Raw genomic sequence first — 14,021 nt, 5'->3', positions numbered from 1 at the left:
TGGTAGAATTCACGATTAAAAATTCAAACACTAGGTTCACACTTGGGTTTACTTTTATCAGGTCTGCAAAAATCGAAACCCCATCCACTTCTTCCCACAAAGTTTGCGGAGGTTTCCTCTGCGGGTCCTGGCCTTAAAGGGATTTTCTAGGTGTTAAATACGGCTGACTTTTTGGTGAGAGTCAGACATCCGGGACACCCAATGGATTTCTTTTTGCGGTAAATTTGGTATTTGATATCTGTCGCACCTTCTTCTAATACTGCAGACATTTAGAATGAAAGACCACAAAGATTCTTAAAAATGAGTTTATATAGAAGAACGTCCTTAATAAATAAACCACAGCAACATTACACCATCAGCACACCTGCAGCTTCATACAACAGTAATGGTAGAAAATGGGAAAAAAGTTTCCTACATCTGATCAACAGGAGCAAAGTAAGGTCAAAGGGAAATCAAACAAGCTGGAAGTTGTATTATGTGAGAAACTTGCAGCACTACAAGTCACAGCATGATCTTAATGTGGTGCAATAAACTGTGAGAGTGGGATATAGCAGAAACCTTCAGCACCTTGGCTGCACTAAAGATGTCAGCAGATTATAACTTCTACTGTACTATAAGGAGTGTTTTGTTTTTTTTCCCCATTTGTGAAATATTCAACTTTTCACCATGGACCGGACCCCATCACAATGACTGACTGTTCCTGTTGTGCGCGGTTTACTTTCTCAGCTTTGCTGTTTAGACTTAGACAGAATCATCTCATTTGTGCTAATTTGATTGCAGGAACAACATTAGCAATGCTGCACAGATATTGAGTATATACAGAATGGATATACCCAAATCTCCTCCTTTTAGTCTGTGCATACTGTCTATCTATACAAAACCAGAAGGAATTTGTCTTAACTTCCCTGTGGGTAGCCCTACTATAAAACCAAAACTCAGCATCATTAACTTATCATACATCGCATTATTATTAATTTACAAACATGATGATATGGGCGGCCATCTTGGCTAAACTTTCGTTAACAGCAGCCATATGAATCTATAGACCAGTGATGTTGGTTGCGAGATGGAGGAGTAGACAGACTATGACCATCACCTACAGGGATGACTGCATCTTGATATAGGTCACTCATCGCAATCATTCTCAAGCTGACAAGTGATCTCTACAGAACAGGAAGAGTCAGCCTTTTAGGAGGCTCCTCGGCCATAGTGAAAACTGCAAGATATCAGGATGAAAGGGATTATATCCAGTATTACAACACATGGCTGCTTTCTTCTTCTCTGGAAGTGATGTTCTAATCCTGGACAATTTCTTTATTTTAACATTGAAAATTAAAAACACAGAAAAATCATAACTGGTTAATTTATGTACAACATAATATTGATTAAAATTTTTTTTTGAACACCAGAAAACTGGCCTAGATTAATAAACCTCCCTTTTTATAGAGATTCTACCACTAAAACGCGTTTTTCTCTGCTTTAGACGTGGTCTCCGCCACGCCGTTCCTTGCAAATACCGGTTTTTACTGGTATGCTAATGAGTTGTCCACAGCAATGAGGGCAGGCCCCAGCGCTCAAACGGCGATGGGTTCGTCCCCACTACTGCCCGAGACCCTCTCTCCAGCGGCACCTTCTTCACCTGCATCCTCCCCTTCGGTCATCTTCCTTCTTCGTCTGCGCAGTCTTGCCTTGCGGCCTCGAAAACATGGCCGCAGGCCGGCATGCACAGTCGGCTCTACCAGTGTCTCGCTGGCAGAGCCGACTGCGCAGGCGTCAAAGCTGATGAAGGAAGACGACAGAAGGGGAGGATGCAGGTGAAGAAGGCGTCGTCGCTGGAGAGGTGGTCTCGGGCAGCAGTGGGGACGAACCCATCGCCGTTTGAGCACTGGGGCCTGCCCTCATTGCTGCGGAGAACTCATTAGCATAGCGGTAAAAACGGTGTTTCTAAAGAACGGCGCGGCGGAGACCATGTCTAAAGGTAAGAGACAAAAAGCCTTTCTAAAGGCTATTCCGACGTCTAAAGCAGAAAAAAAAAAAAAAAAAATCCCAGCGTTTTAATGGTAGAATCCCTTTAAGCCAGCCTATTTGGTCGCCCCTTTATTTCGGCCCTCCTGCCACAGTTTACCGCGCAGTGATTACAGTAAAGCGTGAAGATCAGCCATGATTAAAAGAGTTATAGATTACAATTGATCACAATCTAAGGATCGGACCATCTTTGGACCCTCCCTCGTCACGAGAATGGGGGTCCTTGTATCCCATATCGAAATATAGAGGTCACACAGGCACTGACAGATCAGGAAAAAGTCATTTTTGGAGTTAAAATAGTCACAACTTTCCTATACTGATCTACTACAATTTCTAGATTATTAGATGCCGGATTAAAGGAATTTGTCAAACTACAAGAACAAGCAATAAACTGTAGTAGGTTGTAATAAATATCACTATTCTCCCTGCACACTGGTCCAGGAGTAAAATGTGCAGATCAATAGACAAAAAAAAATAGGTGGTCAACATAATTTTGCCCCCTTTACCCCGCTCTGGGGTAGAATCTGTGCAGCGATATTAATGTTACAAACGTCACTTTAATGTCTAAGGCTTCATTTTGGTTCTTAAAGAGGAATATTCTAGATTAGAATATCATGACTATTTTCTTCCTGAAACAGCGCCACATCCATCTACAGGTTGTATGGAGTATTGCAGCTTAGCTTCTTTCACTTTGAGCTAAGCTGCAATACCAAATGTAACCTGTGGACTGGTGTGGAGCTGTTTCAAGAATAAAGCAGCCTTTAATTTTTCAATCCCGTCCAATTCCTTAAAGAGGCACGTTCACTTCTGCGTCATTGTGAAGGACAAAAATAATGAAGGACAAAAATAACTGTCATGATGGACAACAACAGATAAAGGGAGAGCCTACTGACTATAATGTAGTCTGATGGACACCCAATGCAGAGGTGAATGTTGCCTCCTTAGGCAGACTGAGATTCTACTACAGCAGACACAGCGCCTCCTCTGTCCACAGGTTATGTCTGTAATTGCACCTTAGCTCCATTTTGTCTGAATGCTGCAATACCAGGCACAACCTGTGACGAGTTGTGGCAGTGTTTCTTACCTCGCCCTGGTGAGGTCCCATTATACGCCTGACAGGACTGCCTAGGAAGGTCTCTGGTGTCCCTTATATGTTAGAATATGGTACTTTTAGTTTTCTTGCTGGTATTACACAAAACACTGTTGAATAAAATAGTATGGACATCACGAAGAAGCGCCCGGTGACACCGTACCATCTCCTGGTGGGAAGATTGCCGCTTCATATGGCAAGGACTGGCGTCTGCTTGGTGGGGATCCAATGTGGAGCATTCCACGTCAAACCATCTCCGTAAGCCTCGTGGGAAGACGGCAGGAGGACACGCGTGATCCATTGCCTAGGACAGAAAACAGACGCCATGTACAGAGGGACACAAGGACAAGATGGCGCCGTTACTACTTGTGGTAAGGAGGACTGACATGGCAGCCAACCAATGACGGCTTCTCAGAAAGTCACATGATATGGGGAGGAGCTAACTTATGAGGTGAGAAGTTTGGAGTCAGTCAGAGAAGGATGGTTTTGGCGGGAAAGACAGGTAGGCAAGACTGACAGGAAACCGGTCACTACAGGGACATAGAAGGGAAGGCAGCGGGCGGACGCCATGGGGAGAGGATTTTCACTGAATTTCTGTGAGGACAATTCACCTCAGAGGGAAAAAAAACAGCTCAGCCCCTGAGGTGTAAGTGAGTGAGGGGACCTGAAGGCAGCCATTATCACACGGACACTGCCTGTCTGTGAGGAATAGGCCGACATGTTTACCTCACCACTGTATATAGTTATTTACCACATTACTCCAGTGACATCACTTCTATATACATACAAGATGTCATCTCTGGGGAAATATATACTTTTTTTTTTGTTTGTCACCGCCATTGAACTGAACTGACTCTGCGGTTTGATCTTTTTTAACCCCTTAGAGGGGCGGGGGTTCACACGTGCGCTCGTTGTTCAGTTTGTACAATCTGGCCGGCTTCCATCTTCTTCCCCGCAAAACTGGACAGGGGATGGAAATCCGGCGGTCAATTTTATAACCCATTCACTTGAATGGGTTTGCAAAAGTGACCGCCCATGTGCGCCTTCTGCCTCTCTTTTTTTTTTTTTTTTTTTAACCGGACACAAGTCCTGCATCGGACAGGCAATAGGCGGTCACCTTTACAAACCCATTCAAATGAATGGGTTTTTAAAACTGACCGCCGGTTTTCCATCCCCTGTCCAGTTTCGGCGGGGGTTGAAGACTGAAACCGGCCGGATTGCACAAACCGGACAATGGGCGCAAGCGTGAAAGCCCCCTAACTTATAGTAATGATGCTGCTTCGTGGAAACTATACGTGCTACAGAAAAACTATGATAGATAGATGGATAGATAGATAGATTTTTTTGAAATCTGGACAAAAAGCGCATTCAGAAAAGTACAAAGTCACCTGCAATGATTACAAATTTTTTTTGGGTAGACCTGTGTTATCAGCTTTCATTATTAGATCTCATGAGAACTTACAATTGTGTTTCTACTCCAAAGAAAAGTCTCCAGTTGCTGCAGCGGCCATAACTGTACGGATTGTGAAATATCTGCAAAAGGCAAAGACATGGGTTACAAAACTGGCCAATTTGGATCATCAATAGAAGATCGGCGGGGTGCAGATGTTGTAACAAATCGGCTGTTTGAAGAGACTGAGGCAATGGGGTGAGTGTTGTGACCTCTACATTGGCACTGTATATATTTGTAAGGTGGCTATGATGAAATCACAGCTCAGCCCCATTTCCTTGAATGGGACTGAGCTGCTAATAAGGCATGCGACTGATGAACTTCATGTCACATGACGTGTGAAGCAGAAGCACCGATCCAGGAGCTGCCGCTACTTTATATAGGAAGCCGCTGATCTAAAAATATTTCTAAAAGGCCTCAGGAAACCCATTTAATAATGACGTTTAGAAAGCAGAATGTCAGTATGGCTGCCACTTACCTTCCCTTTGCTTTGCAGTCTCTTCCTCTCCTTCTTGTTAATGTGTCTCTCTATGCTGGTCTCCCCTCGGGTGATAAGCATGGCGTGCCACAACGTGAGGGCACCGAGAGCCACTGCCACAGAGCTAAAAAGTAACGGTATTATAGCCAAAAATCATAACACAATGCGGTATCTTACAGACAATAAGCCTACTTCCTATGTCAAGGGGCTTGTCCAATTGGTTCTAACAATTGCAGGCTATGAAAGGATCCCCTTACTGACAAGGGGAATCGTAACACCCAATTGCAAACATTCATTTTTCCAGGTAGAATAATAGAGGTACGGCACATCCCAGTTATCAGAGACATGCTCATGAGTTGTTAAGAGAAGAAGGATTTACTCAATAGCCATGGCAAGAGGGTTTCTAAAACCAATATATTGATGTACTGATAACTTATACTTAAAACAGGTCACCAATTTCAGATCAGTGGGGGTCTGACACCCAGCACCCCTGCAATTAGATCTTTGATAGGAACGCAGCACTGGGTCAAGCAATACAGCTTCTTCAGCCCTGAACAAGCACAGCAGCGTACAAAGTATAGTGACTGCGCCTGGTATTGCAGCTCAGCCAAACACTTGGATGGGACTGAGCTGCAAACCGGCCATGTGAACAATGAATGTGATGTCACATGGACTGTGAAGCGCAACTCAGAATACTCCTGCCACTTAAATCAGCTGATCTGTGGGGGTCCCGGGTGTTGAGAAGGAACAAACAAAGGGAACAGAAAATATGAAGGGCTTCTAGTTCTCCACCCTGGCTTTGAAAAACTTCATCAAAAATTGCCCGTGCCCTTAAGTCTGAAATCTACTTCCTGTTTCAACCCTATAATTTACATTGCACCTCTGCTTGTTCAGATTGGCTCCTTACTATAAGCACAAGCCCACCAGTTCTGAAGCAGATGTTATTTCATCTTGGACACATTACTAACATCTAAACCACAAACATAGAAATATCCTACCTGCAAAGAACCCAGAGGTATATGATGCACTTGTGAAACACTCGCTCCCGAAAGGAGAAGGCAGGAGGTGGCGTCTGGCTGTACGTCTAAATAGAAATCAGATCAATCACATAGACATGAACATCCAGATTGTCACTGCAGGTTATAATAGACTGGAAATTAAATACATAACGTGACAGAAAGGACAAGAAACGTACACGAAAACAGACATGAACCTTAGCAGAAGGCCCCCTGGAGACAACTGAAATGTGAACAGGCAATTCATTGTGACCTATGGGAGGGGTTCAGAAATTTACGGTGATTTAGACGCTGGAATTTAACAACTATTTGACCACCCAATTGTCATTTAATGGCAATCCTCAGTTTATACAGGAACCTTATTAGACATGGAGTAGTCTCTCCATCATCCAATCCTTAAATTTGGGCAACAGGGTGTAAGCTTTATAATACAGGGATAACCTGGTAGCGCAAATTATTATGCAATGAAAGGGCCCAGGACAAGGCCTTTTGGAGCTCGACAGTTTAGGCAAACGTCACCCCCTCATACATCTGCACTTAGTTTTCTGTTATTCAGATCCATCAAAGGATCAAAAAAGATGTGTCCCATTGAAATTCATGAGCTTTATACTAAACCCTTTTTCCCCGATCCTCTGATAGATCAGAAAACACAGTACACTGCCCTCTTAGTAGCCCACTGTGCAGTATATTGCCCCCGAGTGAGCAGTATAGATTCATCAATAACCAATCTTAGGTCCCTGAGCGGGACCTAATATACACTGCTAGCCACGCTCCTCCGCAGATCAGCCAAGCAGAGCCTATATTCACTGGCTACGACACCAATTACGAGGTCATGTCAATAATACATTACTTATACGCAGCAGGAGGGTTTTCTAGAACAAAAGGACTAAACAAGTTATTAAGAAGCGGAACACAGATGGGAGTATTACTATAGGATCAGACTACATAAAGTAGCCTGTAACCATGAGGGGACAGAGATCTGCAAATGTGCAGCAACTTGTAAAGTTGGTTCACTTACTAAGTTGGGCACACTAGAGCAATTCCCCCAATATGTAACCATAAATAAACCATATCGTAAAGTATTAAGAGGTTGCGATTATAAATAGTGTGTATTATGGCTGACAGCCCAGATGCTGACTATACAAGAACACTGGTTAGTCACAACATGGCCTTCCATACCAGAACAACAGACAACAATGTAGAGAGCCAGGGTGCTCCGACACGCAACGTCTGAGTTAGAAGTAGAGGAGATCAGACTCATGCATTGTAAGCAGGACGTGACGCTGTTAGTCTAGGTCACACACACAGGTAGCCAGATAGCCCACCTCATTGCCTGCCAGCTGTAGCCTCTCTGCATCGTGGTGCTTCATTTTCTAATAAGAGGGAAATATGACCACAATTACCTTCTAGAGGAACTGTGCAACGCTCTGCAGACTCCAGAAGAACAGGAATATGAGGAGGGGTACAATACTGAAGAGCGTGCTTTAGAATATAGGAAAGGAAAGTATAATGGGGATATATGGGAGAGGAGCAGTATGTGCAGGGAGGCAGGAGAGGTCATCAATACAAAAGTCTCAGAAACTCCTTTAAGAAACTGATAGACATCTGCAAAAGCCTGTTCAGTGATCTCACCTCTATAGCTGCATAGGCTTCCCGAAACATGACACGACTGCTGATGCTACAGTAGATACAACCCAAAGTCATGAAGAGGCAGAAGGAGAAGAAGTAGCGATGGTTGTAGTGCCCCACGCAGTTATTAAGCCAGGCTTCAATGGCGACATGTTAAAGAATATACGCAAAACTTGAGAATGTAAACTATAGTCCGATACCCTTTTATAGTCATCGAATGGAGGTCTCAACTGATCCCCCCCCCCTCCTGGTTAGACAGACTTCTCTTTGGACACCAGCTGTGGCAATATAATGTGCTGTGAAGTGGGGTATACTGGCCTCAGCGTCACGTGTGCACTGCGCATGCGCTGGATGATGTCTGACAGTGTGTAATGATATATCCTGGGCTAAGGAAAGCCAGTCAAGCCCGAAAAAGGACAGCTTAACTCTATACAACGGTGGCCCTTGACTCTATACAAGTATAACATGACCTTTTTCATGTAGTCTGACCTTTCTGATATTGAGAGTGACACTACATAACTGATAAGTGTAGTAGTATAGCTGGCCGGGAACACAATATACTTGTATAAAGTCTATGTATAAAGGATACGGCAATGGTGATCCATTTTCAAAATGCATCTGTGAAGAGAAGATAGAAGTATTATTATGGGCAATCCCTATTACATTGCTGCACCCAAACAAGATATGGAGGTACTGACTTTCGTAAAGACGTATACAGAGCGCGACTTCTAGCCAAACACTGCTTTTTTGTAACTAGAAGGTACCATTGTGGTACATTAAGGATGGCAGTGAGACTCCATTCACTACCATTAAAATACACAAAGGAGGGCCCTAACCATAGGTGTCTAGGGTGTATCTGCAAGGAGATTGGTTGTTTCCTCAGCTCCCACGCCACTTCCTTTTTCTATCTTCACTTTGTAATGCTAGGCAGGGGTTTATAAGACTCCGTTATCCTGAGGGATGGATTGGATCATAACATATATTCATGCTACGTATACCCCATAAATGTCTATTGGTGACCTTCCCCAATAAAGTACAACAGGAGTGCACAGGTCTTGTAAAGTCAATGCTAGGATTTGCTTATTTCCAACTTTCAGTGCAGTTTCTGCTTGTAGTACAGTGTGGCCACTGCAAGTAAAGTAGAAGAATAAGGCCAAGTCTACACAGTAACGTATCACACAGAAGTCTCAGATAAATTGCACAATCTTGGCAAACATGTCACCCACACCTTGCATTTCCTCCTGTGCTTGCCAAGTTTTATAGCGTGCAACCAAAAACCTAACAGTGTTGTCAGAGTCATACAAGATCATTGCCATTGACAATTAGATGCAGATTGTGCAGCCCCACATGTGGCTTTGTGGCCCAAGCCTTACATCATAATCCTTCAAAGAAATGAGTGACCATGTAATCCACGACCATCAGAATACAAGACATTCTTGAGAGAGAGGGACCCTGCACTATGATAGGAGACAACTACTTCATTTATCCTTCCAAAATCTCACGGCCATCATAAAACCCAATATAAAATACACATAATACAGTACAAGTAACCTACTTATTACAGATGCTGCAGTGATGCGTCCGCGCAGGTTTTGGTGCAATGCACTTCCGGCAAACTGACACAGACGGGATATTCTTTTGTGCCTAAAAACACCAATAGCAGGTATTACAACCACAGACATGGGGGGGAAACATGGCAAACCAACAAGAGTAAGTACAGTGTTACATTTAGGTATTGGATTTTTCCCACATATTAGATATTGACACCCAGAGATGAACACCCACTTCACAGGCCAGTGACGTCACGTTCGACGGACACATGTCCCATTTGCAGCTCATTCCCATTCAAGAGAATGGGGCTGAGCTGCAATACCAAACACGGCCACAACACAATGTACGGCAATATATTTGGTGTTTAGGGCAAAAGCCAGACCTGCCTTGATATGATATTGATGACCAGACCATACAAAGTACCTGTGGGGGGTATCCAGGAGGGGTAGTAATCGCCTTGTAATAGTGAAAGACGATCAGGATGAGATTCCAGTGGCCATAGGTGACATGCCAACAGATCCAGGCAGTGGAATAGGTTTGGAGGATAAGAGGAAGGACACAAATGTACACGATCAGTACAATGGAGCTGGTGAGTACGATCACCAGAGCCACAAACACCTAAAACAGAAAAATAGTGGTGTTAAAAGAAAAGGCCCAAGTCAACAGATCATAGAGGAAAGGTCTGCTGCTTGACCTTGTTGTAATGGACTACAGCCTTAGCAATTTTAAGAATGGAGTCAACATGACGCTCACTGTACCCCTCTGCTATTAGAGCCAGAATTGAGCCCTTCTGTTCAAGTCCTTTGGGTAAAAGTTATTACTTTTGGGTTATTCCTAGCACTTGTTTTGCCATACAGCTTGTCCTATTGCACAATAATCGTGAAGCTCACAGCAGTGTTTTCTATACTTTCCCTCGTTAAATAAGATTTGGTTCAGGTGATCACCTAATGAGACGCACATGAAGTAGAATCAGGTGGACTGTGCTTGGAATTCAGCTGACACTGGAATGGAATGGCTGGCAGACATGAGGAGACACTGATTTTTAGAAAACTCTGCAATGGTCTCAATTTTTTCCAGAGAGATATATTTATTTATACACACACACTTATCAAGGCAAAAAAATAAATGAGACTAGAAAAAAAATACTTACCACGCCAAACCATCTTGTCACATGGTCCACCAACCAATATACAGGCTCAAACAGAGACTCGATGACAACATCGCTGTTAGTGAAGGAGTTGTAGGTCAATGACACAAGGCAGAGACGACAGTACCGCAGGTAGTCAGTCAGCAAGTTCAGGTATGTGAATTTCCTTCTGTGTCCTAGGCGAAGGCACCTCAAGAACAGGCGCCGGACGTTTCTCATTCCCACTGTTCATTACCTTAGGACAGCAAAACACACAATGAAAAAACATCACAGCATTAGGCCCCATAGGCACGACCATGGGGGCTGTAGAAATGAATGGGTCCATATATATCTGTAATAACAGATACCACACAGACCAAACTATGGTCATATGCTTGGGGTCTTACATTACATCAATGTTTTCCTATTGGGGGTGGGGAGTTGTCACAGGTACAGGGGTTGGTTCCCAATCCCTCATTTGAATGGTGCTGTGGTCAGGCATGCGCACTATTCTCTATTTTATTCTATTCAATGTGTGCTTTGGAAGTATGGTAGCCATGTTTTTTTGCAGCTAGTATACCGACCCCTTTGTCTCTATAGCCCCATATGTATTAACAGGAGTCTGTATGCAGCCGTAAGCCCAAGGCAAAACTCAAGACAGAGCCTACACCTGTCTGATTTGCAGCATGTGCTCACTAGATGAAGTGAATGCGCCCATGGAAGCACAGGCGGCATACAGATATTATCCATCCATGTGCAGTCTGTGCCATTTTACTATGGACCAGGCACATGGTCATGTATATGTAGTCTAAGAATGACAGGGACAGCTGAGGACGGACCTTGGCTTTGATATTGATCATCTTCAGTTCCACAAACTTAGATGGAGCCGTGTGTGTGCCTGACTACAGCATGACTGAAACAAGGGGCTCCCATTATAACAATTTGTGGGGTTCCTCTGGTGACACTAGGTTCTAAATAGATCCTTCCTTATAAGAAACAGCTTGACTGTATTGTAAGAGTTTAGACAACACCGACTTTACAGACCTAACAAACTACAGTAAAATGCAGGATTCATTGCCAAATGTCATTACATGAGAATGAGGAAGGCGGCTGGAGAGAAAACACGCGCCCTACATTCTGCAACAGGTTATTGCAATACATTCACTTCAATGACTGTGTACAGGCCAGTGATCGGGGTATTCACATGTGCCAATATTGTAGGATATGTAAAATAGTTTCTATTTGGACAGTTCTCCCCCTCCCCCCAAATGGAAACCTATATACATAAAAAAGTGATTACCTGGGAAACCAGCGGACCCCATAGACTATAATGGGGTATGTGTGGTTTCCGCACAAGACATGCAGAGAGAAAATTGCTGCTTTCTCTGCAGATCTATGACAGATCCAGCTTATTTTGGGAGCATCTGCTGTTACCCTTATGTGTATGAACACTATAGACATCAGATTCTCTGCAGATAAACACCTTATGTGTATGGCCAGCTTAAGGGCCCGCTCAGAAGGCAGCATTCGGTTTGATAAACATGGTCCATGTGACGGTCACATTTCCTGGCTTGATTAGGGCGTCTGAACTCAACTCACAGCATGGCAGAGATTTCAGGGAACTGCATGTTCCTATACTACTGCCATGTACCCCCAAACATGTATTAAATGGACAGGTCAGCTCCTCCAGCGCAACAGTGGCACCCCCTTACATTATAGCCAGCGGCACCCCACCACCTTCCATTACATTATAACTACCGTCCCCTTCCTTCTCTCCTACCGACAAGCATTTTACCATCTGAACGCGAACAAATGATTACTGCCCTGTGTAAAATCATGTCTTGGTCGGATCCCCCGGGGTCCATCATCAAGAATCCCCAAACAACCCCTTAAAACTCAGCTGTCACACTGACAAAAGTGTGCATAGGGGCTGAGTAACAAAATGTTGTGAAATTATTAACACCAGGTCATATTAGTTACAGTAACTTTTTACTAAAACCTGAGAATTATATCACCACTTTATCACATGTAAGTGTATGCACCAGCATGAGATATAATGGAATACCTTTCACTACTTGCTCAATATACGGTTTTCTATAACACATTGCTTTGATATAATTCCTATTACACGATAGACCTTTGGGTTTATATTGTACATCCCATTCCCGTAACATCTGCTACAAAAATCAATGAAAAGAACATTGAAAAGAAAAGTAATCCTATAAGAATTTTTGCAGTGGTGACACCGGATGGTCTGAACTGTGACATACTGACAAGCAGTCGGCCGTGTTCACATTGCCTGTCCATTCTCACCTGATTCCTATTACAATGGCTGTCTATGGTAATTATACGGGTGTATATTACATTGCAAAGCTAAAAATGCACAATTGTATGACAGATTAGTCAGTGACTAGAGGGACATTATTAGTACAGGCTGCATACATTGTATCCTTACATTGTACATCCTTACATATACATTGCATCCTTAGAGGGCAGTATTACACACAATGCCTGATCCTTCATCCCTCGGCACCTCCATGTTGTCTCCGGGGTGACTGCTACTTACCTGCCCGGCAGTATCACACCGTGAGGCACCGCACTCTCCATCCCGGCTCCCTGCAATAACCGGATGTCTCTCCACTCAGCCTGCATCAGCCGGAGCCATACCTACAGCGCATGCGCACACCAAGCAGGACCTCCGCCGTATTACTGCGCACGCCCATTACAAGCCGGCGTTTTTAACACCTGCGCAGTAAAACACACAGTAGACGCTTGATGAAGAGCTCGCGGGCGCATGCGTACAATAGAGAGGCCGGGCGGCTGCTACCAGTGAGCTGAAGCTGATCACTGTTTATACTCAGCATTTAGGGTTCCCATTAAAGGGATAGTCCACAGCTTTACAAATGATACTGTTCTTAGGATAAGTCATCAATATCAAATTAGTAAGGGTCCAGACTCTACGTTCCATGATGAAAGTCTGACGTCCTGGAGTGACCACTAGGGGGCACTTATGGCATACAATATTTTAGAGACCCATTCACACCTCAGAAAATGTTCTGGCCCCTCTATGACATAGCTGAATAGGTTCAGATGAATGGGAACAGACTATAATATAGTGAAAAATGTAAAGCTCTAAAACTCACCAATACCTCAGAGTTTTATTGAAGAAAAAATTTTTTCAGTCAGATGAATGGGACTTATTATTGGGGAGTCTTGAGCTGAAGAACAAGCCGGACGTTTATTTTATCCGTGTCCTTCTGCCATCTCTGCCTCCCATTGAAAACAATAGGAGGCAGAATGTGTCCCAAAAACATCAGCAAATTCTGCACTGTAACCACAAAGTATCCCACAAGTTCTTCCCCCACCTAGAAATTGCTTCAGGCAGCCTGAATTTTATGCTAGGCCTACACAGAAGAGCTTTGGATATAGATAGATAGGAGTTACACTATCTGTCTCTGTAGCTTAGGGTTGGTTCACACTAGCGCTTGTATTCCGTCCGCAAGGAGACCCCCCCCGGACGGAATACCAACGTTAATGCAAGCGATGTGCAGTTAAGCACACGGAGCCCATAGACTATAATGGGCTCTGTGTGATTGCCGTGCACAATTCATTCGTGCAGGCAGTGCGCGGCAAGCACACGGAGCCCATTATAGTCT

At 43.8% G+C, this 14,021-nt stretch overlaps 1 protein-coding gene across 2 annotated transcripts; it reads right to left on the bottom strand.

The window, feature by feature from the left end:
* Positions 1 to 1,794: 1,794 nt before the first annotated feature.
* Positions 1,795 to 13,060, bottom strand: ZDHHC16 (zDHHC palmitoyltransferase 16). 2 transcript variants are annotated; one of them, XM_075257876.1, is made up of 11 exons: positions 12,932 to 13,060; positions 10,390 to 10,621; positions 9,663 to 9,857; positions 9,244 to 9,332; positions 8,278 to 8,306; positions 7,692 to 7,825; positions 7,385 to 7,432; positions 6,042 to 6,127; positions 5,044 to 5,167; positions 4,578 to 4,648; positions 1,795 to 3,419 (listed from the first exon to the last, which is right to left on the bottom strand). In XM_075257876.1, exons 2-11 carry the CDS (start codon positions 10,603 to 10,605, stop codon positions 3,305 to 3,307), a joined length of 1,107 nt encoding a protein of 368 aa, XP_075113977.1. In that variant the 5' UTR covers positions 10,606 to 10,621; positions 12,932 to 13,060; the 3' UTR covers positions 1,795 to 3,304. The 2 variants fall into 2 exon arrangements, with proteins under 2 accessions (XP_075113977.1, XP_075113978.1); XM_075257877.1 differs by lacking the exon at positions 7,385 to 7,432.
* Positions 13,061 to 14,021: the final 961 nt, after the last annotated feature.

Source organism: Leptodactylus fuscus, chromosome 10 (genome assembly GCF_031893055.1).
Source record: "Leptodactylus fuscus isolate aLepFus1 chromosome 10, aLepFus1.hap2, whole genome shotgun sequence".
Taxonomy (NCBI): domain Eukaryota; kingdom Metazoa; phylum Chordata; class Amphibia; order Anura; family Leptodactylidae; genus Leptodactylus; species Leptodactylus fuscus.
Note: the sequence above shows the minus strand (reverse complement) of the source record. Positions and strands in the feature narration are given on the sequence as shown.